The sequence below is a fragment of the Cydia amplana genome, chromosome 11, assembly GCF_948474715.1.
Source record: "Cydia amplana chromosome 11, ilCydAmpl1.1, whole genome shotgun sequence".
NCBI classification, from domain to species: Eukaryota; Metazoa; Arthropoda; class Insecta; order Lepidoptera; family Tortricidae; genus Cydia; species Cydia amplana.
In genome coordinates, this window is record NC_086079.1 from 13,347,569 (window position 1) to 13,372,184 (window position 24,616).

General features: G+C 41.0%; 2 protein-coding genes and 1 non-coding gene across 4 annotated transcripts; 1 reads left to right on the forward strand and 2 right to left on the reverse strand.

Annotated features, from left to right (window-relative positions):
- Positions 1 to 923: 923 nt before the first annotated feature.
- LOC134652094 (adenosine 3'-phospho 5'-phosphosulfate transporter 2) lies at positions 924 to 6,541 on the reverse strand. Of its 2 annotated transcripts, none has more exons than XM_063507258.1 (6): positions 6,451 to 6,541; positions 5,948 to 6,300; positions 5,371 to 5,597; positions 4,554 to 4,780; positions 3,592 to 3,779; positions 924 to 1,141 (listed from the first exon to the last, which is right to left on the reverse strand). In XM_063507258.1, exons 2-6 carry the CDS (start codon positions 6,241 to 6,243, stop codon positions 964 to 966), a joined length of 1,116 nt encoding a protein of 371 aa, XP_063363328.1. In that variant the 5' UTR covers positions 6,244 to 6,300; positions 6,451 to 6,541; the 3' UTR covers positions 924 to 963. The 2 variants fall into 2 exon arrangements, with proteins under 2 accessions (XP_063363328.1, XP_063363327.1); XM_063507257.1 differs by having other exon boundaries at positions 6,441 to 6,536.
- Positions 6,542 to 9,439: 2,898 nt separating this feature from the next.
- Positions 9,440 to 24,235, forward strand: LOC134652502 (E3 ubiquitin-protein ligase MARCHF6). Its single transcript, XM_063507696.1, has 11 exons — positions 9,440 to 9,566; positions 9,676 to 10,767; positions 11,705 to 11,956; positions 12,532 to 12,732; positions 13,994 to 14,197; positions 15,239 to 15,367; positions 16,157 to 16,247; positions 18,288 to 18,469; positions 19,469 to 19,653; positions 21,463 to 21,652; positions 24,005 to 24,235. Exons 2-11 carry the CDS (start codon positions 9,712 to 9,714, stop codon positions 24,119 to 24,121), a joined length of 2,607 nt encoding a protein of 868 aa, XP_063363766.1. The 5' UTR covers positions 9,440 to 9,566; positions 9,676 to 9,711; the 3' UTR covers positions 24,122 to 24,235.
- On the reverse strand, positions 23,245 to 23,317 carry Trnat-agu (transfer RNA threonine (anticodon AGU)). Its single transcript has one exon. It is a non-coding gene; the product is annotated as a tRNA-Thr (tRNA).
- Positions 24,236 to 24,616: the final 381 nt, after the last annotated feature.

Sequence of the window (24,616 nt, forward strand, 5' to 3'; positions counted from 1 at the left end):
GACAATATTACCATAATACTCCAGAATGGATTCTTAATCTATAAGGTCTTGTATCGTAGCTTGGTATTACATATATACAATTATTAAAGTAATTGTCGCTAATAATTATAAACTAATGTTTTAAATATTTATCACATTTAAAGGATTCTAGAATATTAAGATAAAAATAATAACCGTCCTTTTTGAAATTGTATCGTGCGACGGCAAGAGACACTTGTGGTCCATTACTCTTATTTAGATAGAACGTAAAAAATGTATCACGGAATGGTATCATAGGACTAGAGCGCTTTTGAGTTACACTTCAAAAATACTCTAAAAAGTATTGTCTAATACAGTACGGCTACCATCTGTTTGGCACTGACATAAACGCCATCGAGAACGTAATTTACTTTCTATACATCTCGCTCGTACTCGCATATAAGTGCAAACGAGATGTATAGAAAGTAAATTACGTTCTCGATAGTGAATATGTCAGTTTTGACACTGTCAGTGACTCATGGAACAGGCTCTGGTGCAGAGTCCTGTGAAACTGAATCGAGTTCTCTGAATTCAGACTTAAAACTCGACTCTCGAGCCAACTTTTATTCAAATCCTATGTAGGCGTGTGTAGCGCCATAGAGAAATATAATAAGACAAGAGTGCTCACTCCATACATCAGTTCAGACTATTAATTTCAGTGTCTACATCTAGCATCGAGTAGCGGAACTATCAGTACTGCTACTTGACAATAGATGTAGCACCGACCGGAAACTCTTATCTCAACAGCATAAGACTTTCCGGTCGGTGCTACATCTATTGTCAAGTAGCAGTACTGATAGTTCCGCTACTCGATGCTAGATGCTAATAGTCTTTTTGGTACTAAAACTGATGTATGGAGTGAGCAATCTATGTATTTTTTTCTCTATGGTAGCGGTCAGCGGTATAACATTTCTATAGCCCTATAAATAAAATCAAATAACCTACTTATACAGTGTCCGAATAAATCTTGGACTTCATCCTTAAATACCTATACTCTGACTGGTAGAAGGACTGCGTGTAATGCAAGCAAGCGAGAACTATACCGGGCACATAGCCCGGGTTCCTCTTGCTGTAGTGGTTCAAGTATATCGCCAGGGCGACCAGCATGCCGGACCATACGTATCTGGAAAAGAAAGGTAAGTTTAAGAAAGAGGGGAGTTTGGAGGTCGAACCTGGGGTAGAAAGTTCGTTAGGCGAGCGTGAACTATATAGTTCGTTTTTTTTAGCATTAGAAAAAAGGTAAACAATCTTTATGTGTCTTTTAATTGAAAAACATGTTTTAAAAATAAGTCACGGCAAATATGTAACAATTATGAATCTAATACGAATAATACGATCATTTATATTCTTCTGCTTTCATAAGTTACTGAATTTTAAAAAGCGTTTTTCAATTAAGACATGTCAAGATCGCTTACCTTCTTTCTAATGCTAAAAAAAAGCGGCCAAGTGCGAGTCGGACTCGCCCATGAAGGGTTCCGTATTTAGGCGATTTATGACGTATAAAAAAAAACTACTTACTAGATCTCGTTCAAACCAATTTTCGGTGGAAGTTTACATGGTAATGTACATCATATATTTTTTTTAGTTTTATCATTCTCTTATTTTAGAAGTTACAGGGGGGGGACACACATTTTACCACTTTGGAAGTGTCTCTCGCGCAAACTATTCAGTTTAGAAAAAAATTATATTAGAAACCTCAATATCATTTTTGAAGACCTATCCATAGATACCCCACACGTATGGGTTTGATGAAAAAAAAATTTTTGAGTTTCAGTTCAAAGTATGGGGAACCCCAAAAATTTATTGGTTTTTTTTTTCTATTTTTGTGTGAAAATCTTAATGCGGTTCACAGAATACATCTACTTACCAAGTTTCAACACTATAGTTCTTATAGTTTCGGAGAAAAGTGGCTGTGACATACGGACGGACAGACAGACAGACATGACGAATCTATAAGGGTTCCGTTTTTTGCCATTTGGCTACGGAACCCTAAAAACGAACTATAGAGGGGTTAGAGAACGGTATCCACTATCCAGCAACTGCCGGTTCAAGTCCACTCATGGACGAAAGATATTTTTCTCAAACATGCAATGAAATGTCGTCGCTCCGGGCGTTATATCAGGCTTCGAAGTATCACGTTTAGGGCGGAGCAACTCCAGAGAACTGTAAAGCAATTTCATACGACATTGAAGGCCTAGGCCGGGAAGTAATTTTTTTTTTAATACTAATGTAAACATGGGGTCTGTGTCCATGAACAGGCTAAACAGCCGAATTATATATTTTTTTAAATATTTTTAGTGAATGAATGGTTATCGAACCAAAATATCCGTGTTAACGCCTGTTATACACGAACGTACTGATATTAAGAATACGAATCTGTATGATTCAATGTGTTGATGAATAAATTTAAAATTTTGTCTATACGTAAGTCACCAGAGACCATAGACGATATTTAAAATCCTCTGCATTTATTTTATTTATAGAAATTGAGATTCTTATTATCAGATTGTGTATAATGGCCCTAATAAGGTCTATTCGAACACTACACACGCGAAATACGGACGACTTCCGTAAAAAAAACAATTATGGCGGGATTGGAAGGAAAATTAAAAAACTTTTGTTGTGAAGTTGGATTTTTATTATAAATATTATAAATTTGTTTTTTTAGTGGTGTATTTTTTTATTTCATTGCATGTTTGAGAAAAGCACTATACATGCCTAGCCGTGAAAAGGTCTTGCCGGCTTCGTATCACTATCCGGCCTCCCTACGGTCGGCCGGCTATACCTACTCACCCGGCAAGCCCTTCTTTCCCGGCGTCTGCAGTAATGTACTATATGATTTTGTACAATCCATCAATGGAAGTGTAATAATTGCCAAATTGATCCAAGCAGGAAATCAAAATCTTCGCTCGCATAGATACAGGTCTACGCCAGTCGAGCGCTGCCTTAGTCTAAGATAAGCAAAACTTATAGTTCGTTTTTTTAGCATTAGAAAGAACTTGAAAGAAGGTAAGCGATTTTCACATGTCTTTTAATTGAAAAACACTTTAAAAACCAATAACTATTACTTATGAAAGCAGAAGACTAGGTATAAAAGATCGTATTAGATTCATAATTGTTACATATTTACCGTAACTTATTTTTAAAATGTGTTTTTCAATTAAAAGACACATCAAGATTATTTACCTTATTTCTAATGCTAAAAAAAACGAACTATACCAAACGAACTATAAAATTGTAGTAGAGACGTGCAGTCTAATCGACCCACTGTCCCCGAATTTAACAGCTTAAGTAGATAGCGCTTTGTAGCGCAATATTTTGTCGTAGGTACAATACAATCTACATTAACTGTCAAATTCGAAGCACGGCGATTTTACACTTTGGATACACATGTTAAATCGTCAGGTGACAAGCAAAACTCACTGAGTACCACCAGAAGTTCATAGCCATAGTGAACCATATTAGTACGAGAAGAAGGTTGATTTTTGTTTAAACATTTTTTAGTAATTAGTGAGTTTTGCTTGTCACCTGACGAAATATACAATCAATGAATCTTTGTTCTAAGTAACTTACTGGAAAACGAATGGCTTGCTGAACAGCACAAACGATATGATGATAGACAGCGCCTTCCGCATAGTGGTGACGGTGACCGCCACCGTCGCCCCGCTTATCCGGACTAGCGTCAGCACCGCCTGTAGGCCGAGATACCCGCTCAAGCTTAGGAGGAATATGTTGACGTACATGGTTAGCGGGCTGCCCACCTGAAAATAGACACGGGGATATTAAGAAGTTAAATTAGAACATTAAAATTCAAATATTGTAAACGCAAAAAACCGCTAAGTAGATGGCAAGAGTTCGTACATTACGCGGTAACTTCCTAGGCCATCTGTTTCGAACGTAACCAGGGAGGGTAAAATACCTTTCACATGGGGGTAACTCAAGAGCGCTGGTGGCCTAGCGGTAAGAGCGTGCGACTTGCAATCCGGAGGTCGCAGGTTCAAACCCCGGCTCGTACCAATGAGTTTTTCGGAACTTATGTACGAAATATAATTTGATATTTACCAGTCGTTTTTCGGTGAAGGAAAACATGAGGGAACCGGACTAATCCCAATACGGGCTTAGTTTACCCTCCAGGTTGGAAGGTCAGATGGCAGTCGCTTTCGTAAAAATTAGTGCCTACGCCAATTACTGGGATTAATTGCCAAGCGGACCCCAGGCTCCCATGAGCCGTGATTAAATGCCGGGACAACGCGAGGAAGATGATGGTGATAGGGGTAACTCTAGCAGTAGTAGGTATTTATTAATACAAAAAACGGACTTCCTAATAAGTACCTAATAGCCCTAATAAGCTTTGCACTACTTTATCAGTCTTAGCGCCACTTGCACCATCCCACTAACCCGGGGTTAACTGGTTAAACCGTCAACCCAGTGTCAAATTGTACTGGTAACCATGGTAACTCCAGGTTTAACCGGTTAACCCCGGGTTAGTGAATGGTGCAAGTGGCCCTTAGTGTTACTATTATGTTTGAACTCACCTCTGAACAGTAAACATATCCTTTAGTCAATATCCCCGTACTCCCAGTAATGACTACTAAATAAACGCAGCCAATGGCATAAGAGTAGAAAACCACTTCATTGTTGGACGCCTGGAATTGCTTCATGGCCTTCTCTTGCACGTTGCCGATGATGGCGTCGCAGAGAAGAGCTAAGGATATCACAATCACTCCGACTATGTCGAAGTTTGGAGATGTCATTGAGTCCGCTGAAACAGGTAATTTAAATTGCCATTAAGACTAATGTATGTATGTATGTATAAACTCTTTATTGTACAAAACACAAATTTATGGCACAGGATAAGCAGTACAAAGGCGAACTTATCCCTTTAAGGGATTTGTTCCAGTTAACCTTTGAGTAGATGAGAATTGATGAAGAACGGTAGACAAATATAGCACTGAGTACAATAAACTAGAGGAAAGTCGACTACTATCCAATTCCAAGAATCTTTCAGTAATTAGGTGTTAACATTACTACACATAATATGTGTGATTTCATAAGTAAATGGTTACTATGAAATCAACATTAGGTAAAATTCCTGCATTCAAATCAGAGTTAAATATTTCTGTTTTGACCATAAATTTATTATTTGTTTCAAAGTTTTGATTGTTTTCTATGTATTTAATTGTCTCTCTATTAGTATTTAAAACATTAATCTTAGTAAGAAGATTATCTGTAATTTTTTCCCCTAATAAAAAACATTTAGCTATTGTTAAATTTAATTCTCTGTTGCTATGGGATTAAAATTGAAATTTTGAAAATGAGTGAATTCTTTGTTAAGCTTAAAAATAGTATTACCTAAAGTAAACATTGTAAGGCCTATACACATGACCACAGCCGCAACATAGTCCAGGAAACCGTATCTCTTCCCCAGTATAATGATGCTCCCAATCATCACCGGTATGAGCTTGCAGCTCTTGAAGATGAGTTGCGTCGGGTAATTCAGGTAACTTAGTGCTAGGTTTGAGAGTGACATGGTTCCAAGTGTCAATGCTGCTAGTAAGGCATATATTTTTAATGGTACTCTGTAACAGTAAATTTTTGTTTTATATTCAATCTAAACATATATAGCCGTTCAAACAACTTTGTCAGTAGAAAAAGGCGTAAAACAAATTTTCTTTGGGAGGTTTACCCTTTGCGCCTACATTTTTTTAAATTTGCCTTCATTCATTCATTCATATAACAATTATAATATCTATGGAGTCATCTTTTGGGCAGTTGATACAGTACACAATGCGTGAGCTGTGTAGCATGAGAATGACAAATAGTTTCATTTATGACAAAATTACTGACACAAGGCTTTCTGTAAAATCTCAAAAGCTAAAAACTACAAAACTAAAACTAATAGGCTTACCAAATCATAATTAATACTCACTTTCTCTTAATGGGATTTCTTATCAACGATTCCACATAACTGAGCGCCATAGTTATAATAAATTGTACTAAAGTTATATACAAACTCACAGGCTTAACCTCCGGATCAGAAAATATGAGCTCTAGATAAAATCCATAGGCTAAATAGCATATAAATACAAATATACAACAACAAAGGAACTGTGTGAGCTGGCTGTATGGCGTTAGATTGAGGCATAGTATATTAATCTCTGTTTTTTGACTCTCTCTGCCATTTCTTGAGTCATCAATCTTAATAATAGTGTCTTTGGAAGACATTGCGTCTTTAGATAGATTCTTGTCGATTTAAATCTTCATTATGATTTTTGTTTTCATCTGAAACGGAAATTGTTGTTTAGGACCGCATAGTTTCAAGTGTTTTGTAAATAGCTACATTGAACTGCGTGGAAGAGAACCTCAATATTTTTTAATCTTTGTAAATAGAAAAGTATTTAGAAAGCTTGTAAGTTAAATACCTTGCGTCACCTCTTCTAATTATGTGGTAAGATAATTTATTTAAACGCACTTATTATTTCGAGACACGTAGCCTCTAATATTTTCAAAGCTCCTCCCCATGGTATAATAATATACTCCGCCTGGTACTCTCTTCCGAGATTCGCGAATGACCTAACTGGCACTTGCCTACGTCATCATGCTGTTTACAGGTTCTCAAACTTTAAAATGTGGGAGAATTTTAACCAACAGTGAAAATTATTTTAACGGCATTAATTTTAAGTTATTCATGTAGAAACATAGTAAAATAAAACAAATCTATACTGCACTTTTCACTCCTACTCTTACAGTTCCGCATAGAGCAGCCAACCATTTTCGTAACAAAACATTAATTACGAAGCTTACGACGTGAAAAGTTTGGAAAACACTGCGACTGCTGACACTGAGCGAGAAGGAAAAAACAATTAACACGCGTTCGACAAGGACGGTCGGTCAGGGACAAAATGGCGGATTGTCAAATGTGACAGCTCTATCCTGTGTTGCCAGTAGTGTAAACAGAATTACCCGAACGTCTGAAATTTCTTTCGTGAATCGGAAGATATTGCTAACGAATAATTAAAAATGACGTGTTATTGTAAAATTTAAGATAAAATACATATAAATGAAAATTATTAAATTATAAAGAAATAAATTAACTTATTAACCATAGATATAATGTACCCATGTAACATGTTATGTTGAAATAAAGTGGCAATGTTATTGTGACGTAGGCAAGTGACACTCTGGGAAGAGAAGACCATGTTTTATTAGACCATGCTCCTCCCCGAACAACTCTTGAATAGCATGAGCATGACAGCGTTGACAGCTTGTTGACAGTTGACAAGATACAGCTGTTTATTTGACATTAGCTGTCTGTATGGCTGGTAACATTATAAATTAATATATATTTTTATAATATTCATATATTTTAAAAAACTTTAATGTTTTAGATAATATTTGTTCTATGATTAATATAAATGTAAACTTCGACATGGTTGAATGGGTCAGTTTCTAAGTAATTCTTGTTTAAAAAATAAGTATACAGTGTTGTCAGCTTCGTAATCAATATTTTCCTACCATTTGGAAGAATTTAATTTTCCCCAAAAGTCGTTCCCACACTACCGCACCGCACCGCGACCTGGGTGCGCCACACACATAAGTGCACATATATCTCTTTCTCGCTCTCACTTATGGGTGCGGCGCACCGTGACCTTGAACGGTGCGGTAATGTGTTATGGCTATTAGGGTATGCGCGCACGGGCAACTTTTGTCGCCGCGACTATTTTGTCTCTCACGTCAAGTCTATGGGGTAGTATGCAAGTGCGCACACGTAGCGACGCGACTACCGGGAGACTTTTTTGTCCGCGGGTTCGGAGACAAGCCCGCGACGCAACTGTCTCCTTCCCTATTGGTTTAAATGCTAGTGCGCGCACGGGCGACAAATAAGTCGCCGGCCGGCGATGTCACTCGACCGCCGCGGCGAGAGCTTGTATGTGTACGTGTACGGATACGCGCCCGCATTCAATACGAAGTAAAATGCCGGTCGTAGAAGATGATAATCGACAATAGTAGGCTAATTGAAGAAGTGGAATGGAGACCTCTATGTATTTTGTAATAATTATTTATTAAGTAGAATCCTTTATTTAACGTAAACAACATAGTCATAATCATACCTCGCAACCGAGCTAGCAAATCTGTAGCAGTTGTACGTCAAGGTTATCACAACTACGCATAAACTAAAGTACAAAAAATATTTTTTCTTTGTTTTCAAACACACCAATATTTTCAAGCAATGAAAATTCCATTTTAATATTTGAAATATATGCGAAAAAAAAACCTGATTTTATAAACAAAATAACAGATACATTGAAACGCATCTAATATTGACATTGACCTGTTAATTTATATTATTTGACAGTAAATTAAACCGGGTTATATCGGAAGAGGATCAACAAGGTTCTCGATCAATTTTATTAATCTTACATACAATAAAGTTAAAGCAAAATGGTTCATCATAATCGCCAACCCTGACACAAAACTGTCATATGCTACGGTTTTGCTAGCTCCGTTGCGGGGTATGGTCATAATGGATGCACCCAATATTGATTTTTTCGACGTTTTCATCGGTTTTTTTTGTAATACGAGTGCAACGACCACAGCGCTCCATCTCTTCGAAGTCCATGTTGATGGCTGCGTAGAAAAAAGTCATGTTGCTGTCGCTCTCGTGCGCGCATCACGGCGAGGAGGCGATTAATTTGTCCAGATTTTGTCGTAAGAGATAAATAAGTCACCTGGCGACTAAGTTGCCCGTGCGCGCATACCCTTACTCCTATCATTCGTCAATCTATTTGTCCTGAAGCATAAGCCTTATCCATAATATGTTTGCATTTCGGTGCTTTAATTAATTTTAATATGCATACATGAGGAATAGTGCACATGCGCCTGTGTATTAGTTACTCCCTCTGTGGACTGTAGACCTCGCGTTTCATAAGCTAAAAAAAATGTAAAAAGAAAAAATACTTACTTCTTTGATCTACTTAAGATTGCCCGAGACAAAACGGAGACCTTTGGTAACGCTTCGGTCAATTATGTGAGTAATTTAAATAATGTAGGTATATTTAACATTTTAATTCACTGACCAGGATCACTATCATTAACTGCGCACACGCAGTAATAAAGCTAAAACAGTCTATTGAATATTAAGTAAATGTTTGAGTTTGACTTCGAAACTTCAAAAACGGTCTGACGAGATAAACATGATTGACTACTACCCGCAGGGATAAGAGGTTACCGCATTTCTGTGATAAAGCACAATTTGGCTTTGTTGTGTGCGATTTTACTACGCCAACTTATGGCTGCGCAATCGCAAATAAAAACACTCATCATTCATTACTCGCTTAACAAGCTCATTAAGCTAGCACATTTGCTGCAAATACCCTATTCCTACCAATTTGGTAGAACGTTTTTGTTCTTGGTAGAATTTTATAAAAATGACATTAATTCCTGGCTACCCTATTTCATGTGTGCTGGTTTAACAAACAAAGAGGAATTTGCCAATTTTTTAATTAAATAATCCTGTTTATTTCATGCTTATCAATCTTATCGTGTAGGTATGCAGTGTTTTTGTTTAGTGTTTATCGTGCAAAATTTCTAAGCCACGTAGAAGTTTATATTATGCGATTTGCGCGAATAATTTTGGTGTCATGTCAACTTTCGCAGGTCTTGTAACCGAGTAGCCAAACTGGATTGAGGATAATGATGGACTCGGACGCGTCCGGAGCGGACTTCTGCCGATTCTGTCGCTCCGAGGCGACGTCGGACCGGCCATTGTTCCACCCGTGCATCTGCACCGGGTCTATTAAATGGATACATCAGGAATGTCTCGTTCAATGGATGCGATACTCGCGAAACGAGATCTGCGAGTTGTGCGGGCACCGGTTTTCGTTTATGCCGATTTACTCCCCGGACATGCCTGGCCGGCTGCCGATCCGGGACGTGGTCGGCGGGCTCGTGACGTCAGTCGCGTCAGCTGTGAAGGACTGGCTCCACTATACTTTGGTAGCGCTCGCCTGGCTCGGCATAGTGCCACTCACGGCCTGTAGGACCTACCGCAGCTTGTTCCTGGGCTCCCTGGACCCTGTAATCTCTTTACCATTTGACATAGTCTCGGCCGAGAACCTGGCTAAGGATGTTTTCTCAGGCTGTTTTGTTGTGACATGTACTTTATTCTCATTTATCGGCCTAGTATGGCTACGAGAACAGATAATGCATGGAGGTGGCCCTGACTGGATGGAACGGGAGAATATTCCACCACCTGCTGCTGAAGATGCTCCATTACCTGATAATAACAATGACAGGGTGAATGATGGAGCGGGGGATGATGGGGTAGCCAGGGAGGAGGCCCCAGAAGCTGCAGAAGGGGATTTAATAGTTGGAGATGAAGCTAATTGGAACCCGATGGAATGGGATAGAGCTGCAGCGGAAGAGTTGACATGGGCGCGTTTACTGGGGTTAGATGGCTCTATGGTTTTCTTGGAGCATGTATTCTGGGTGGTGTCACTAAATACATTGTTTATAGTGGTGTTTGCTTTCTGCCCGTATCATATAGGGAGATTGGGGGCAGCAATGGCTGGGTTTAATACAGATGGGCCTTTCTCGGGGCCCCTGACAGCACTAGCAGGCTATGTGCTAGTCGGAGCCATCTTGGCCGTGCTGCACGGGGCAGCATCGCTGCTCCGCCTCCGCAGTGCCAAGAAGGCGCTGGGATTCTGCTATGTAGTTGTGAAAGTGGCTTTGCTGTCAGTTGTGGAGGTAAGTCATTTATTCTTACAATCATTATCAATTGCAGATGTCTTAAATATTTATGTTTAAAGAATTTCTAAGTTGTGTGATTATAATTACTAATTACAGTAATTTATTACATTATGAAACAATAATTCCTATTACTAACTGTGTAATTAAATGCAAATTAAACTAAATACAATCTGATATGAAATTTGTGTTTGATGCAAAATTAATTGAAACATGCATAATAAGATTAATAAGTCTATTTACAATACAAATTTCATTTCATTTATTTCGGCATATATAAGCATTACAGTGTCATACCAAAGAGCTTACTTACTAGTCACAATATTAATTAACTTAAAATAATACAATGGTGGACTTAACACCTTATAGCTTCTCTACCAGTCAACCATTGGGCTAAACAGATACAGTTTGGTGTAGGATGAGTCAGAGTGTAAACAATCTAGCTAGAGTAAACACAATTCTAGACCATTTATAATTATTTCAGTTATATTAATGTACATACCTACATATGTAGGTTGTTAACCTGAGATCGTGGTTGTTATCAGTTATTTCAAGTTTTCCTTAAGTGTAATTGGGACCATAATAATTAGCATCAAATAATAAAGTCAATAACGAAACAAGTGTAGGCATTACTGGAACCCTTACAGTTCTTAAAGTATATATGTACCAGTTAATCTGTTCACATCCAGCAAGCGTACAGTAAAAAAAGAAAATAGTAGCACATCAAGCCACAGTAGGTCCAGTAGGTTTGACTAGTAGGTCAGATGGCAGTCGCTTTAGTAAAAACTAGTGCTAGGAGGAGCACAACGAAATTTAGATTTTCGTTATTCGATTACTTAGGCCCTCAGTTTCCCAAATTGCATACATTTATACAACAACAGCTATGAATATGTTTATAATCAGTTAGCATATCTTACCCTTATTTTCCTTTCTCAAGATCGGAGTAATCCCGCTGGTATGCGGCTGGTGGCTGGACCTCTGTTCCCTCTCTATGTTTGACGCCACCCTGAAGGACCGAGAAGCTAGCCTCCAAGCCGCCCCCTGGACTCTCATGTTCATCCACTGGCTTGTCGGCATGGTCTATGTGTACTACTTCGCTTCGTTCATACTGCTACTGAGAGAAGTACTGAGACCTGGCGTGCTTTGGTTTTTGAAGAACTTGAATGATCCTGATTTTAGTCCAGTGCAGGTGTGTGTTTTTTTTCTTGTGAAGGTCAATGTTTTCTCGTCAATTTTGACCTATTGAGTCTTATGGAAGCGATATCGCGTTCGAAATTATGATCTCAGTTCAATTTTAAATTTAATATTTGAAGGTCGTTGTTTTACTTTTTAACTGGTAAACTTAGACCCCTGGGACTCCATGGGTTAAAAGAAAAATACCCTATTTTAACTACTAGTAGATTTTGACTAGTACTGACGGACATACTAATGGCGTTGTTACATAGTCCTCATAGGCGCCATATGAGGCCGTCCTATCACAATGGCACCAAATCCAGAAATAACCTCAGTGTGATAACTGATAACCGCTTAAAACCCCCACGACATCATTTCACGATAAGAAATTATCATGTACTTAATAAAACAGCATGCGACTATTTTTTTGGCAGGAAATGATTCATCTATCAGTATGGAGCCACATCCACCGGCTGGTCGCGTCGGCCATGATCTTGTGTGATAACTGATAACCGCTTAAAACCCCCACGACATTTCACGATAAGAAATTATCATGTACTTAAAAACAGCATATGACTATTTTTTTGGCAGGAAATGATCCACCTATCGGTATGGAGCCACATCCACCGGCTGGTCGCGTCGGCCATGATCTTCGGCACGGCGGTGCTGTTCATGCTGTGGCTGCCCATCCGCGTCATCAAGCAGGCTCTGCCCGGCTTCCTGCCCTACGCCGTGGCCGTGCACGCCGAGGCGCCTGTCAACGAGCTCAGCCTGGAGCTGCTGCTGTTACAAGTGAGATATCGTACTGCGGACAAAATACTGGAAAGGCATTCATTTGTTTTGGGTGTTTTTAGTGAAAGATACCGTAAAATGGGGTGAGTGGCGTCAAAACTGAAATTCAAACCTCGATAAGTAACATTTTATTTTTACATATGAAAACTGAATGGTGTATATAATAAGTGTTCCGGACGTTTGTATTTTAGTTTTTATTTTATTTTGCGTAATTTCATTTCGTAACTTTGACGATAAAGAGGAAAACCCACCTCACCCCGTAGTGCCTCGTATTTGGGGTGAGAGGGGTTTTCATACAAAGGTGATTTTGGAAGATTGTTGGATCGATTTTTTTTTTATTATGCGTATTACTATAGCTTCATTTTAAATTGGAATACATTATTTTTGTAGCAGTAGCCTTAAAATCCCTTCTCACCCCCCTCTCAAACCTTCTCTCCCCATTCATAACCCACCTCTCCCCGCGAAACATACTCACCCCGTTTTACGGTAATTACAATTTTGTGTTTAGTGGAGGGGTGTTAATTATTAGTAGAGAAACGTAAATCATTTAGAGCTGTCGTTATGTTATATCAGGGATGACCCCTCGTGTGATATCCACCCGCCGGTATTATGATGATATCTTCGATATTAGACATAACTATTTATGATTACAAACTGGGAATCGCAGGCACCAAAACTGGTCCAATTCAAAATGTACATCAGAGTATTTCAGGGATAAAATTAGATTGAACAATAGCACAAAATAGATACAGTACAGAAATCAATCTACATACAAAGTGCGCTCGAGCAACGCACACATAGACACCACGGACACGATATCTCGGACCGGTTGGGACCAGTGCGAGCGCGAGTGCCATCCGCTTGAGACGCGTCTGTGAACTTTTTTGTGCAATAATGGAGAAACAAAAAAAAGTTATTATAACTGTTCAGTGGACGGTTATTTGAATTCAATATAAAACGATGAATTGTCGTTTTTTAAGCTACCAGTGGTTTCAGAGAGGTATGTAAGTATCTGCTTGTATTTCGATGGTTCGTTTTAACGTTAAACAGAACAGTTAGGTAGGTAGGTACCTATGCACCCCGCCCCGGCCACTACTAGATACGAGTGCCACTATCACGTTACTACGATAGTTTTTTTGTGCATAAATCATAGTTGACAACCCTAGAGCGACCGCCGAGCGTAGGTATGAAAAGTGAAGTACATACATGTGATTGACTTCTGTACTGTATCTATTTTGTGACAATAGTGTCGTTGTCGCAGGTGATCCTCCCCGCGCTGCTGGAGCAGTCGCACACGCGCACCTGGCTGAAGCACCTGGTGCGCTTGTGGTGCGGGCTGGCGGCGGGCGCGCTGGGGCTGCGCTCGTACCTGCTGGGCGAGGCGCGCGGCGAGCCCGACGCCGCGCCGCACCCGCACCCGCACCCGCACCCGCACCCGCCGCACCAGCTCGGCGCCGCGCACCAGGTCAGTGGACTCTGCCGGAGTGGGTTTAGGTGAAACGCCGGAGTGGGTCTCGCCAGGAGAGGGATAAGGAGCGGCGAGTCCCACAAACCGTGCGTAAATGCATTCCAACTCCATCAAAAAAAAAAGGTGAGTGGAATCTGCGTACTCGACCAATCAATATACTCCTATGCCGGAAGTGATACACTCCTGGAGGTCAGTCGAGGACATAACGAATCAAATTATTCGCTGTGCGTTGTCCTCATGCCACTTAGTTCTTTCACAAAAACTGTTTTAATAAATAAATAAATAAATATTATAGGACATTTTTACACAAATTGACTAAGCCCCACGGCAAGCTCAAGAAAGCTTGTGTTGTGGGTCAGACAACGATATATATATAATATACAAATATTTAAATACATAGAAAACAACCATGACTCAGGAACAAATATCTGTGCTCATCACACAAATAAATGCCCTTACCGGGATTCGAACCCAGGACCGCGGCTTCACAGGCAGGGTCACTACCCACTAGGCCAGACCGGTCTTCACACAACAAAACTTCCGTGAGACACAGACATACTAAATATATTAAAAATGGGTCACTCACGTATTTTAAGTCGAAAAACGCTCCACATGTTTCACTCCGTGTCTGCGCCGGTCCGTCACCGTCAACGCAAGCTCCTGATGACACTCTTCGTTACGAAGTCAAACATGTCGAGCGTTTTTCGACTTAAAATACGTAAGTGACCCGTTTTTAATATATTTAATACAAAAACGGTTGTATCCTATCTATCTAATACCTTTAAACGAGCAATTCTTGTTTATTTATTTATTTATTTATATATATATATATTTCGGGGATCTCGGAAACGGCTCTAACGATTTCGATGAAATTTGGTATATAGGGGTTTTCGGGGGCGAAAAATCGATCTAGCTAGGTCTTATCTCTGGGAAAACGCGCATTTCCGAGTTATTATATGTTTTCCGAGCGAAGCTCGGTCACCCAGATATTAAATAATTACATGTGGATTGTTTACAATAACTTTTATTTTTCCCCAGGCTCTGATGCGGCGCGACGGGCCGGCCGGCTACGAGCCGTACGTCCGCGTGGCTTGGTTCCCGCTGCGGCTCGCCGCTCTGCTCGTGTTGGTGTCTCTGTCCCTGGTGCTGGCTAGCGCTCTCACACTGGTGAGGACGTAGTCTTTCTGGACCTTAGTCTTTCGCCCCATATCAAGGGCGTAGCCAGCCAATGAACTAAGGGGCGGCGAGTTGATAGGCCTGGTGGGGGGGGGGGCATTGTATGTAAAATTTGAGCTCCAGGGGGGGGGGGGGGGAGTTGCCTGTGCCTGCCTACGCCCATGCCCCATATGCCGCTCATATTGTACGATTTCCATCGACTGACTGGAGTCGGGCCGCGCCGGAGCGGCATTTTACAATTTGCCTACACATTATACACCGTGTTTTTTTTATTTCCGCTAATTTTAAGGGTGCATTCTTGAGCTTAAACCAAGAAACTTTCTCAAAGACACCGGTATTCTTATTAACTCCATTTCGGAGATAATCATTTTTTTTTTCTGATTAGGCTCCTACGAGCGTGTACACTTGCCTTAGGCTCTGTTTACATATTGATTAGTGTTAATTACGAGTTCATACATCTCGAACGATCGATATTCGAAATGACATGCCAGGTCGCTGGATATCGTACATATTACTTTCGCGTGCGCAATGGCACTCTTTCAAAACAAGATGCTGAAAACTGTGTTTGAAGTATTCACAAATAGTCGAAAAGTGGGTTCTGGGCTCCGAAGCGATAGCTAAGGAGGCAATCGGAATCAACGTTATGGGCAGAAAGCGATGTCTTCACTTAACAAAACTGTGCTAGCTTTATACCTGAAAAGCTAACCAATGATATAGCATTAGAAGAAAAAGATGCAAATGAATATATCGCTCATTTATTCGTTTCTAATTGTTTTGTAGGTGATCCCAGTGGCGATAGGCAGGAAAGTTATGGCGCTATGGCTGCCTAAAGCGTCAGAAGGTGTACACGAACTTTATACTGCTGCATGCGGTAAGTCCCGTTTTATTTCAAAATTATAGTACCTATATTGCACCTCTTTCTGATGCCATTAATTAACAAAACCTTAAGTAGGCTTGAGCCACGGATGATGTGATATGTGGTACAGATTGAGAAGTGGTAAATTTTAAACTACAAAAGACTATGACTCGATTTCGAGTTCAAAACGAAAAGGCTTTTTAATTTGAAAGCATTTCGGACGTGAGAGGATATTTGCGACTGTTAGTTAAGAAATTACAACCGTGTATTCTTATGGTCGGGTTAGCTGTCGCCAGCCGGTGGTTATGTACAAGGAAACTCCGTAATTTGGACGTGAATCCAGAATGATATGTGTAACATTACGGAGGTATTGTATGATTTTGATTGTGGATGAATTATAGTTCGTTTTTTTAGCATTAGAAAAAAGGTAAACAATCTTGACGTGTATTTTTATTGAAAAATAAGTCACGGCTAATATGTCACTATTATGAATCATATACATACATTCTTTTGCTTTCAGAAGTAATAGTTACTGATTAAAAAAAAAGTGTTTTTCAATTAAAAGACGTCAAGATCGCGTAATATAGTTTGTCAAAGGACTGTCTCATTTCAAACATAGACAGAGAGAATCATAATATCTTTGTCTTACACTAGTATAGTTTTTTTTGTTCTTATTTACTGACAAATTTGGTTTGACCAACTATATTTTATTTTTTAATGCTAAAAAACCGGCCAAGTGCGAGTCGGATTCGCGCACGGAGGGTTCCGCACCATCAACAAAAAATAGAGCAAAACAAGCAAAAAAACGGTCACCCATCCAAGTACTGACCCCGCCCGCCCCACTTAAATCTTTATTTTATTCGGTTTTTAGTATTTGTTGTTATAGCGGCAACAGAAATACATCATCTGTGAAAATTTCAACTGTCTAGCTATCGCAGTTCGTGAGATACAGCCTGGTGACAGACGGACGGACGGACGGACGGACGGACAGCGGAGTCTTAGTAATAGGGTCTCCCGTTTTTACCCTTTGGGTACGGAACCCTAAAAAAAGCGTTTTTAAATTAAAAGACACGTCAAGATCGCGTAATATAGTTTGTCAAAGGACTGTCTCATTTCAAACATAGACAGATATAGCTGGTCAACCAAATCTTGTCAGTAAAAAAAGGCGCGAAATTCAAATTTTCTATGGGACGATATCCCTTCGCGCCTACATTTTTCAAATTTGCCGCCTTTTTCTACTGTCAAGATCTGGTTGACCAAGTATAGAATCATAATATCTTTGTCTTACACTAATATAGATTTTTTGGTCTTATTTACTGACAAATTTGGTTTGACCAACTATATTCTATATTTTAATGCTAAAAAAAACGAACTATAGCTGGTCAACCAAATCTTGTCAGTAAAAAAGGCGCGAAATTCAAATTTTCTATGGGACGATATCCCTTCGCGCCTACATTTTTCAAATTTGCCGCCTTTTTCTACTGTCAAGATCTGGTTGACCAAGTATATATATGCCGGTGGTTGGCCATTAATGAGACCGGGTCGGGTTTCAGATTTCAGATTTCAGATCATTTATTCGTAAATATAACATATTTATAAGTCAACATAATATTAGGGTACACACAGTTCATAATTAATCAATTAATTAAATATAAAATAAAAACAAAATGGGAAATGTAGTAAATAAGTCATACTAGATTCGATGTTCCTTATATAGTTTCTATTGTCTAGGAGAGGACACTGACTTCTGTAACACAGGTCTTTACCTAGCTCAGAAGTCAGGGACTTCAAAGCCCACTTAGTAACTTGTTTTTTGTCAATAAAAATATTTTATTTTTTATTTTATTTTTTATTTACATTTTGTATTAATTTTTTTTTTTATTTTTTTTTTATTGAGAAACATTAAGTATATTATCTTAAAATTATTACATTTTACATTCATATATACTATGATTTGTTATAGACCGGTATTTGATGTGTTAGGGTCAACGGGTTGGTCATTTGCAGAAACTCTGAGACAGTGTAACAATGGTGTGTGTGTGTGTTTGTGGTCAGGCATGTACTCGTGCTGGGCGCTGGGGCGCGGCGGCACGCTGCTGGCGGGCTGGGCGCGCGGCGGGCGGCGCGCGCTGCTGGCGCGCGCGGCGCAGTGGGCGCGCATCGCCGCCCGCGCCGCCGCCGCCGCGCTAGCGCTGCTCGGCCTAGTGCCGCTGCTGTTTGGCCTGCTGCTCGAGCTGGTCAGTTACTGTCCACTCTACTCTACTTAAGCCCACTTGCACCATCCCACTAACCCAGGGTTAAGCGGTTAAACCGTTAACCTAATGTCAAATTGTACTGGTAACCATGGTAACTCTTGATTTAACCGGTTAACACCGGGTTAGTGAAATGGTGCAAGTGGCGCTTAATGCTACCTACATATAGTTTGTAGCTTTCTAATAGAGCCCGAAGGCTAATCCTATTGTCTATTGTTAAGTAAAACCGTTCGTGACACGTGCCACAACCACCTGCATAAAAAATCGGTACTTCGGTTACTGAGTGCCGGCGAGTCGAACGCTACAGAACCAGTCTAAAATGTGTCATCGAGATGCGTAACAAAGGCGCGTTATCGGAGAGCGCACCTACACTGGTTTTTTGAGCGTTGGACTAGCCCGCGCTCAGGCGCCAAATAGAATAATTAGGACCCTTTTTTGCAGGTAAGTAGTACGTGCGGTTTTACTGAACAATAGACAATAGGATAAGCCTTCGGGCTCTACTAGAAAGCTACAAACTATAGCTATGCTCCACGTGTCTAGCCTGTTGGGAAAATTACTGCAAGTCTTATTTGGAAAATAAGAGAGATACGCTACGTCTTTGGGACTTTTTTCACTCTTCGACGCGACTAATTGGGAATGTCTACGTGTGTTCGAAACGGAACGAGCGTTTTATTTTGGCCACCTGTTGATCGTTAACTTACTGAGGAAAGTATAAAACCAATTTTTAACTTGGAATTTGCTGGCGCTTTGACAAATTTCCACTTGGCGCTTAAACGCTAACGCGCACGCACCTTTTTATCAGTTTGTTTATTGCTAATGATTTAGCTTAATTAGTCGAATCTTTCCATTTGTTACCTCTCGATTAATCCGTTATTGATGGGGTCTGGAACATAACCGTAAATTGGACGAAAACTGTTTTTATATTTTATAAACATGAAATTCTAATACCTTTTCTTATTAGTGAAGTGGAATAAATTCTTTCAGGTCCTAGTGATCCCTCTTCGAGTACCACTCGAACAATCCCCGGTGCTATTCGTGTGGCAAGACTGGGCACTCGGCGTGCTCTACACGAAGATCGTGTGCGCGCTGACAATGATGGGGCCGGACTGGGCCATGCGGCGCGCCATCGAGAAGGCGTATAGAGACGGCATACGAGAGATGGATCTTAAGTGAGTATAGCCTGACCAGTAATATATGATAATTGTCAAGAGGGCGCTGTTATTCTCATGTATAGGGTGACAATTCAGTGTAGTATGAAAAAATTAGTTCCAGTGAAATTCCGCAATATGGCGCACCCTCAATAGATCCTGGTTCACCTATACACTCATAGAGAAAAAAATACATAGAGTGCTCACTTCATACATCAGTTTTAGTACCAAAAAGACTATTAGCATCTAGCATCGAGTAGCGGAACTATCAGTACTGCTACTTGACAATAGATGTAGCCACCGACCGAAAAGTCTTATGCTGTTGAGATAAGACTTTCCGGTCGGTGCTACATCTATTGTCAAGTAGCAGTACTGATAGTTCCGCTACTCGATGCTAGATGTAGACACTGAAATTAATAGTCTGAACTGATGTATGGAGTGAGCACTCTATGTATTTTTTTCTCTATGGTACACTTTAATAGTAGTGGCCCTAGTAGAGATCCCTGTGGAACACCATGTGGTAACGTTACGAAACTTGACATAACATGTTAAAACTACAACCGTCTGAGACTCATTCACGATGTAAATTGAAGCTCCTACTAAGTTATTCCTATTATGTAAAATTTTTGATATTTTTATATAATAAAACATTGTCAACTTTGTCAAATGCCATTCTATAATCAGCGACATTAAATTACATTGTATACGTTGCACAGTAGTCCGTTTAAGCTAACTTTGACGTGACAAAATGTGGAGTGCCTTTGGTGACACTATCAACTGTATTCTGTGCAGTGTTAGAAATGAGGTTACGTTACACGCTTTCTGCCTTTGCCTTCGTAGCTCAGTATAAGAATAAGAATAATATTTATTTAAAAGAAAAATCCTTATTAACAATACATACCGTAAAACGGGGTGAATAGACACGATTTTCAACTTCAATGACGATTTTCACCAAGAATCAAAATGTAATGTCCAGTGGCCCCACACTAGGCTATGTCTGTCACGTGATAGCCGGAATCGTAATTCGTAAGCTGAAGGTTCAGTAAAGAACTAAAGACTAATCTAATAGAATAGGTAATGAATGTAATAGCAGGCGTGTCTCACTCCGCGATTTCGTCGCTTTGCTACAGGTAGCTAAAAGTACATCCGTTCGGCCCCAATTTTGGGGAAAGCCATAAGCCGCGCGTGGCGCTGTCGCCACCTAGCGGCCATATCTGTGCTGATCGTAACAGACGCGTTTTGTTAGAGAGTGAGTCTTCTGTACTATTATTTATTCTGTGGTAATAGTTAGAGAAATTAAGCAATTCAAAGAAAGAAAAAATGGAAAGAAAAAAATGTTTTTATAAACATTTATACTGGATCAACCAAATCTTGTCAGTAGTAAAAGGCGGATAATTTGAAAAATCGCGGGATAGCAACACTGTGTTCGGATAATTCCAAAATCGCGTGTCATCTGTGTGTTATCTGTGGAATGTGGATCGTGAATGACAGCCATCATCTTATTGTTTACATTCTGAATCGTTTCTATTTCAAGAGAAATTTCTGCTGTCACCATTAAATACTAAGATTATGCATGACCTCAAGCAAAGCTAAGGTGCCTACAATGTACAATCATGCTCGTTGACGGTAAACATTACTAAAATTTGAGGTTATGATAATTCACTCGAACTGACGTATGAAGGGCGGAAAAATAAACACGTTTTGGTTCGATGTACATTGCTGCTTTTCTTAGCGCAATTCTGCTCTTTGAGTGTTACATGGTGTTACCCTACTTTAATTTGCAGTACATTGCTACTGACAAGATTTGCTTGACGCACTATATCTTCCCAGGTTCATCCTGACGGAGGTGGCGGCGCCGATCGTGTGCTGGCTGGGGCTGGCGCTGGCCGTGCCGTACGCGGTGGCGCACAGCGTGGCGCCGCTGCTGACCATGTCGCCGGCGCAGCGCAACCTGCTCGCGCGCCGCGTGTACCCCGCGCTGCTGCTGCTGCTCGTGCTGTCGGCGCTGGCGCAGCTCCAGGTATTGTTTACGATCGTGTGCTGGCTGGGGCTGGCGCTGGCCGTGCCGTACGCGGTGGCGCACAGCGTGGCGCCGCTGCTGACCATGTCGCCGGCGCAGCGCAACCTGCTCGCGCGCCGCGTGTACCCCGCGCTGCTGCTGCTGCTCGTGCTGTCGGCGCTGGCGCAGCTGCAGGTATTGTTTACGATCGTGTGCTGGCTGGGGCTGGCGCTGGCCGTGCCGTACGCGGTGGCGCACAGCGTGGCGCCGCTGCTGACCATGTCGCCGGCGCAGCGCAACCTGCTCGCGCGCCGCGTGTACCCCGCGCTGCTGCTGCTGCTCGTGCTGTCGGCGCTGGCGCAGCTGCAGGTATTGTTTACGATCGTGTGCTGGCTGGGGCTGGCGCTGGCCGTGCCGTACGCGGTGGCGCACAGCGTGGCGCCGCTGCTGACCATGTCGCCGGCGCAGCGCAACCTGCTCGCGCGCCGCGTGTACCCCGCGCTGCTGCTGCTGCTCGTGCTGTCGGCGCTGGCGCAGCTGCAGGTATTGTTTACGATCGTGTGCTGGCTGGGGCTGGCGCTGGCCGTGCCGTACGCGGTGGCGCACAGCGTGGCGCCGCTGCTGACCATGTCGCCGGCGCAGCGCAACCTGCTCGCGCGCCGCGTGTACCCCGCGCTGCTGCTGCTGCTCGTGCTGTCGGCGCTGGCGCAGCTCCAGGTACATATTGTTTACGATTATTTGTTGTAAACAATGTAATAAGGTTGGACATGTACTGTGTGAGATAGGTATATTAGCTTCTCGCTTTCCCCCTTCTTGTGTCATGGCGCTGCAAGGCAAACCTATATTTCATTCTTATTTTATCTTTATTTCGTCGGGGTCATTAACCCCTCGAACGCCGTTGTCAAAAATTAGCTACTGAATGAATAACCTTTCAACTATTAATTACAGTCCAAATTGTGTAGGACAAGGCAGTTGAGGGGTTAAGGCCTTAGTCTCTGGTTGACAACGACTACCTACATTTTTATAGTTAGTGGATTCCATGATTCCAACGAGTATTCCAGCTATGTTTATTATTATGTTAACTCAGTTATAAAGTGACCACTACAATCGACAAGGTCATTGGGATCAACATTTGCGCCATTTGATTTTTTTTTCTTTTTTTTTCTTTTTTTTATTCAAATATAATATATCTAAAGGTGGTATTCCACCTGGCCGATTTCTTTGTCCAATGTGCATTGCGTCTGACTCTCTCATCAAGCAAAATGTGAGACGCAAATACATTGGACAGATGGAAAACCAAAATAACAATTTTAAAAAAAATCTAGCTATTAGGTCTAAAATCTGGTTACTTACTAAACCACTTCGTTATAGGTTATTTATACTATACATTCCTATTTGGTTTCTGAAATGATTTTTACATACAGGCGGCAAACTAATCGTCGATAGTATGATATTTATTAAGGAAGAACATATGTGGCGTTCCATGCCTAAAGAGTCCTTATACTCCATGTGAAAAAGGACCCTTTATATATTAAATTAATTTTGTATTAAGCAGAAACGTCTGCGAACGATGCTATTAAGCTTCGAAATAAATTAAAAGTGGAAAAATTCACTGTCTTGGGTGGGACTTGAACCCACGACCACTGGATCACTAGTACAGTGCTCTACCATCTGAGCTACCAAGACCGTACCCAATTCAGCGAATATTTCCACCTTATATGAGCCCTAGGGAGGCTCTTAGCGACATCTACCTTAAGAGTCCTACACTTCTTAAACGGCTACCAAGACAGTGAATTTTTCCATTTTTAATTTATTTCGAAACCTTTATTTATATTGTTTACCATTCAGAACAAAGTTGGACATTTTCAACGTTAATTAACAAACTTTTATTAGGTCGACCTGTATGTAACTATGTAATGGAATCTAAGGTAACTAATTTAACCATCTTCCAAGGATCGTAGCGTCATGAAAATTGGCAGCTGTATGTAGTTCTGATGACAATACAATAATATGGTACTGTCGAACTGATCTGATGATGGAGACAGGAGGTGGCCATAGGAACTCTGTGATGAAACAACGCAACCTAATTGTGTTAGGGGTTTTTAGAATTGTCTCGATGAGTATTAGTTGTCTGTCGTAAGAAAAGTACAGTCAGCGATAAAAGCTTGTACCAAAAACCGGCCAAGTGCGAGTCGAACTTGCGCACGGAGGGTTCCGCACCATCAACAAAAAATAGAGCAAAACAAGCAAAAAACGGACGGACGGACGGACGGACAGCGGAGTCTTAGTAATAGGGTCCCGTTTTTACCCTTTGGGTACGGAACCCTAAAAATGAAATTTTTGCCAAAAACTTACTTTAATAATCTCTTCCAGGTTCGACAGTTCCGCAAACTATACGAGCACATTAAGAACGACAAGTACCTCGTCGGGCAGCGGCTCGTCAACTACGACCACCGACGACATAAACCACAGAGCGTCGCCGCCAACTGAGCGAGACAGCGCACTGAGATAGAGAGAGATGGAGAATAACAAGAGTTTGACTGGCCAATTTCCATGGACTCTGTTTTAGACTAGAGGTTTTGTTTATATCAAATATGGTTTTGAGGGTAAAGTTTTGGATTCCTTCGAAAGCGGTGCCGTCATATAGCGGCCGTCTCCATACAAATACTACGACATCCATATTTAGCCGTATTATTTAGTATGGAGACGGCCGCTATATGACGGCACCGCTGTCCTAGGAAAACCGATCTTAACTGGGATAACCGTAAAATATATATATCAACTTTATGCCATTTTCGAGCACATTAAGAACGACAAGTACCTCGTGGGGCAGCGGCTCGTCAACTACGACCACCGACGACATAAACCACAGAGCGTCGCCGCCAACTGAGCGAGACAGCGCAGTGAGACAGAGAGAGATGGAGAATAACAAGAGTTAGACTGGCCAATTTCCATGGACTCTGTTTTAGACTAGAGGTTTATATC